Source organism: Chanodichthys erythropterus, chromosome 21 (assembly GCF_024489055.1).
Source record: "Chanodichthys erythropterus isolate Z2021 chromosome 21, ASM2448905v1, whole genome shotgun sequence".
Taxonomy (NCBI): domain Eukaryota; kingdom Metazoa; phylum Chordata; class Actinopteri; order Cypriniformes; family Xenocyprididae; genus Chanodichthys; species Chanodichthys erythropterus.
Genome location: NC_090241.1, coordinates 37,459,704 through 37,465,778, shown reverse-complemented (window position 1 = coordinate 37,465,778; position 6,075 = coordinate 37,459,704). Strand labels below are relative to the sequence as shown.

Below are 6,075 nucleotides of genomic sequence, written 5' to 3'. Positions count from 1 at the left end.
TTATTAAAAAGTAAAAAATAATAAAAATGACAAAAACAACAAAATTACGAAAACTCTCTCTCTCTCTCTCTCTCTCTCTCTCTATATATATATATATATATATATATACATATATATATATATAATAAAAAACATAATAGTATCTAAAAGATACTAAAATATTTGCGTTGATATTGACGCGCATGCGCACATCCATCATTCTTTCCCGCCGCAATGATGGACAATCACAGGTAAAGTTTATCAGCTATACTTCAGGGAAAATTGACGTAAATTCTCATTTATTTAAAGACTAAATAATGAAATTGTGTCTGTAATGTTTGATAACAGTTGGTTAGCTCGGTTTTGTCGACGATATTTGAAGCTTTAGACAGAAATCAGCCGTTAGAGTTTCTGAAGGCGATTCCTCAGCTAATTTACATTAAGATAATGAAGTATAAAGCGGTAATGATCACACAGAGCCGTGTGTTGTGTTCAGACAGCAGGACTTTCCTCTGAACGACGCGCTACAAGAGCTTCTGCAGCAGGGGGCGACGCGCGCGCGGGAACTGAGAGACGCGCAGCAGCAACTACACACACTACAGGTGCACGCGCACACACACACACACTGATATCTTCATAAACACCACACATCCTCCTGGATATACAGCTAAAACGGTTGAATAGCTTGTTTGCAGTCACGTGATTCTGATGATGAGAGTTCAGGTGTGTTTCCTGCAGGTGTCTCTTGTGGAAGCGGATCAGAGCTGCGAGTCTGTGTGTTCTGCTGTGAATCTGAAGCAGAAGATGCTCAGCGCGGTTCACTGTGACCTGGAGCAGGTGCGCCGCAGCATCGTCCGTCTGGACGCTCAGATTCAGGCCGTCCTGCTGGAGAACCTGAGGCTCAGAAACTGCATGGAGGAGCAGCAGGAGAAGTCCCGCTCGCAGCTGCTGCGGTTCGGCTCGTACCGCAGCCAGACGCAGGAGTACCGGACGGCCGTGTCTGCGCTGGAGAGCCGAGCAGACGTCCATCAGGAGCTGCGGCAGAAGGAGCAGGAGGTGCGAGACCTGAGAGCCGCGCTGGAGGAGCTTAAGACGGATCTCCAGAACCCGGACGGCAGTGCTGTGCGACAGGCGCAGGTCTCTATAGCTGTCAAACTGCAGATAAACTTTTGAGAATAAAGCAGCGTTTCCATCACATGTGTCCAAGAGAACAAAATCATCACTTCCTGCAAAATATCCACTGGTTAGTCCAGTTATCCAATCACAGCCTCTGCTGAGCCAGTCACATGAGGTTTTGAGGCATTTATTAGGGCTGGGTACTGACACAGTTTTCACAATTTTGTTCTATTAATATTCACGTGCTTTCGTTTCGATTACAAGGAAAAAAATCTCTCCACTAATGCTGTAAACTAACATGAGAGTCAGCTGGTGCTACTGTAATAATACTGAAGGTTAAATTAACTTATTTATATACAAACACTTAAATTACACTCAATGATGTTTTTATTATAAAGTTTAGAATTACATAATATTTCTACTCCAATTTGTTTTCTTGAAATGTAAACATTTAAATTACGGCAGTTTTTTTATTCAAACATGCATTAAATATTGAAAAACATTAAAAATGATGATGAATATGTAACGGTGCATAGCTATATTTATCTTTCTAGAGCACTTTTCTAGCTGACTAATGAGTTTATGGTCACTGAATGTGTTTTTCTGAGGTAAATGTGACGTCACGTGACACTGAAGCTGTTTTATTGAGGTTGAAGCACTGATTGAGCGATTACACGAGACATGATACGGATTTCAGTAAGTTGTACTGTATATTTTAACATACCTTCAGATGTTCATGTTTATTTCGCTGTAACTGGTATTAAAGCGGAGGAGAGGATGATCACATGCTTCTCTTTAACTGAGGCGCTAAAGCGATCCGTCACGCCACATTAAACAGCGCCGAAACGGTGTTTATTTTCTGAATCTCATAATAAGATGGACGTCATTTGAAATCTGAGACTTTGCTTCATATCAAAAGTAACAAAGATTATTGCGATTTATTGGATGGGAGGAGCTACATATTCTGCTCAACTGAAAACAGACGAGACTAATCGATTCTTGGGATTTAAGAATCGATATCAGTGAAAATCGATTAAAATCGAGAAATCAATATTTTTTACCACATTAATTTGTCATCAACATTTTTATAATTTATGCTCATCTTGGTGCGTTTTTATGCGATATTCCAAAATGAGCATTAAAATATGTGGATGGAAACATCTTGTGTTTGTTTTGATCTTTGCAGAAGGAAATTGACTTTCTTAAGGCGGATATTCATGAAGCCCGACAGACTGTGAGGGAGAGAAAAGCTCAGCTGGAGAACGAAGAGCGAACGCAGACGCAGCTGAGGAGAGAGATCGAGGTCAGTGAATGAATCAAGTCCAGTCAGATTGATTCAGAATCTGTGATGCAAACTTCATCAGATATGAGACAGTGTTGTAATCCTCTAACGTCGTGATGTTTCTTGACTCAGATTCAGCAGCGCAGATGTGAAGCCGTCCTGAAGCGTCTGCGCAGTCAGCTGAAGAAGGCGCAGTCGGGTCACTGGCAGCTGCGCAGTGATGTCACACACCTGGAGAAGCAGCTGCAGGATCTCAGGAGTCAGCTGGAGGAGGATCGGCGCTGAGAGGAACAGGTTACGCTCATGTTTGAGACACTAAGTTAAATGCGTTTAGCTGTTCTGGCAACGTTTGATTTAAACCGCAGGGTTTAGTTCAGTGCTGGTTTTAAATCAAAATAAAATGCACAAAAGACTGAAATCATTAAGAGCTGTGAAATGTTTTCAAAGGTCCTTCAATAAAACCTCCATAAACGAACATTTAAACAAAGTGTTTCGCTGACATCATCAGACCTGATCCGCTCTAGAAGCTGATTGGTTAATGTGAATGATGCTGAATCACTGCTGAACATCAGGAATCATTCAGGCTTCATGAATCCTTCACCTACAGACCGAATCATCGATTTTCATGGTTCATATGTGACATTAATCTTCATTAACCCGTCCTGTTCACCGATCATTACTCTGAAATCAGCTCTTTCTAAAGAAGCGCTCGGGAACATCAGCGCTGCCGTTTGATCGTCTCGCTCAGATGATGAGTAGCTTTTGTGTTGAAGGTGAAACGAACAAACAAAAGAGCGTCTGGCTTTGATATTAATGCTGTTTGAGGCCTGAATGACACACAACTTCAGTCAGACCATGTGATCATGAGACTCGTTACTGAACTCTGATTGATGTCATCATCTGATTACTGATTCTGTGAAGCCTGATGTTCTTCCTCAGTAAACCCCGGCGTACTGTAGTGTCTGAAGCACTTCCAAAAGTCCAAAAGAATAGAATATATTTTCTTTCTCTTTGTCTTCTTAAATCAATCTGATACAAAATATCATACTCGAATCTATGTGAAAAACGAGTAAAAGTAACCTAAAGTCATCGTAACCCAGTTCTAAGAACATTTTTCTATTTGCGTTTAATAAATGTTATTTCTGAACGTTCAAAACATACATTTTTTCTTGGTTATGTGAAAGTTAAAGGAACATTCCATTGTATCGTTCTTTCGGGAATGTTCCTTTTGAATGTTCTCTGAAACAAGGAAAAAACGTTCGATCAAATAAACACTGCATGAACGATGTATAAATAACGTTGCACTAACATTCACATCATCCGCATTTAACATCCGCAGATCAAAGACTTTATGCTGAATAAACCTGAACAAATATGATGATGGAGAGAGAATATTTCACACGAGAGAGAGAGAGTGTGAGGTTATGAGGAGCAGCTTCCTGTTGGGCTCCGAACAAACAGGAAACACATTCAGACACAGGGCTTCAGATGTTTGGACTCTCGCTGTCACACACTAAAGCGCTGCTGTTGATTGACTGCTGTGGTACAGAGGGGGCGGGGCTTAAGGTCAAAGGTCACAGCAGAACATAAACACACATTTAAGATTCTTCCTTCAATTCATCCAGAGTCACGTGATGATTTTACCCTGTTTCTCCGTCCCAGTGACCCTCAACACATTAACCCTGTAAAGGTACTGCATCGTATCTGATACGCCCTCTGAATGATCAACATGATCTGATAAACCAAATATGATACTCAAAAAAACACGTATGCAAAAATTGTCTGAAAAAAACTGATCCATGTAAAAAAATAAAAACTTTCTGACATAATTGTGTGTCAGGCTTTAAAGGGGTCATGAACTGCATTTTATTGTTTTATAATGTTTCCTGGCGTGCACTTATAATGTTAGTATGATTTTTACATCAAAAATTGTCATAATTTAGAAATAAAAGCCATTTTTCCTTCCCTGATTTTATCCTCTGATTTGAGCGCTCTGTTTTAAGGGGCGTGTCTCTGTGAGACTTCAGTGTAAACGCCCACTGCTGTGATTGGCTGACATATTTGCCTATGAAATAGCTCAGTATTACTCTCTCTTTTACCACGTTTACCACAGCTCTCAAGGTTAACTAATCATGAAAAGTGTTGATTATTTAGATCTGTGGCATTATATTGAGATTGTGGCATGAAATGTTGCAGTGATGAACGTTGTAGTCGATCACAGACGTGTTGTTGAGCTCATGAAAGCAGTGATCTCGTCATTGAAACTCAATAACGAATGCTTTCATCATAACTAACAGTGCAAACGTGATGTAAATAAGAGATTCGTTGAATAAAACGGTAGTCCAGAACTGCTAAACTCTGTTTGATTGACAGCTCCAGTGATTGTAAAGGGAGCGTTCTTTGACCACTTTCTATATATAATTTAATCACTGTTTAGATAACAGATTATTTTCATCCTACTGAGAGAAACCAGGTGAAGTTGAGCGTTTAGTCGCTGGTTTGATTTACTGACACACAGACGAAGATCATGTGACTGTACATGAATCATTAATATCAGATCAGGCATTAGAATGAACACAGTTACTGACATGTTGCATTACTGTCGAGTTCATATCGTAAAAGTCTGAAATGCGATTGATTTATCAAAGAATCCAAAGTGAAATGAACCGAATACAAATAAATAAAGCTCAACTGAGACATTCACATTGTTGAAAATAATAATCATATTCCTGCATTAGGATCCTTTGAAAGGTAATGTTATTTCAGTCCTGTATCGCTCTTCTCTCCTAACACACCAGTGGGCGGAGCTAATGCTGCAATGATGAAGTGGGCGTTGATTTCTTCTGCGGAGGCGGAGTTTCACTTATCTATAGACACATTCCGGGACGAGTCGTTCTCTGGGTCTGGTGTCAATAAAAGCTTTTATTGGACTAACAAGGAAGTTTTCAGTTCTGAAACTGAACAGGATTTTCTTATAGTACGATGAGCTCTTATATATCATAAGCTCAAGGAAAAGTTGATTTCTCAATTCATGACCCCTTTAAAGGGTTAAACGTGAGATGTAAACAAGCTTTACAAGCACATGGAGCTTTAGTGTCCATCTGTGGAAGAATGACCAGCTAAATGAATCATGAATCAGTCAGAGGACTAAAGTTAAGTTATGTCTATATTTAGTTGCCTAGCAACAACATCTCTGACCAGTATCCATGTGACACTGATGAAACACATGAAACGCAGAATCAGATACTGCTGGAGTAATGAACGACACAAACACACACTGTTAACAAATAAACATCATTCTTTCCCCAGATTAATCTGTGTTGTATTACATGTGCTCTAAAATGCTGTTTAAATATGCAAACGATGCATTATCTAATTAAATATGTATTAATTTGCATAAATCTGAACATTGGATAAAGCAGGTTCAGAATTCTTCCAGAGGGATTTTTAATCACTTTGTAAATCAGAAAATACTGTCAACAGACAAAAAACATATACATTTTCACCATGTTTATAGGGGGAAAAACTTATAAATAAGGAGAATAATTTAAGAACAAACATTCAGAATATAGATATGAATAAACCTGTAAAGTTAGGCGTGTGTAAAGCTGCTGAAGAGGAGATTTCTGACTCAAACTCACTGCCTTTGAAGATTGAAATTTACAGATGTAAATAAAGTGCAATAAAATAAACACTCA

At 39.2% G+C, this 6,075-nt stretch overlaps 1 protein-coding gene across 1 annotated transcript; it reads left to right on the top strand.

Moving 5' to 3' along the window:
• The first annotated feature begins 213 nt into the window (after positions 1-213).
• LOC137010572 (coiled-coil domain-containing protein 122) lies at positions 214-2,662 on the top strand. Its single transcript, XM_067372642.1, has 5 exons — positions 214-230; positions 476-581; positions 718-1,116; positions 2,282-2,398; positions 2,510-2,662. Exons 1-5 carry the CDS (start codon positions 214-216, stop codon positions 2,660-2,662), a joined length of 792 nt encoding a protein of 263 aa, XP_067228743.1.
• Positions 2,663-6,075: the final 3,413 nt, after the last annotated feature.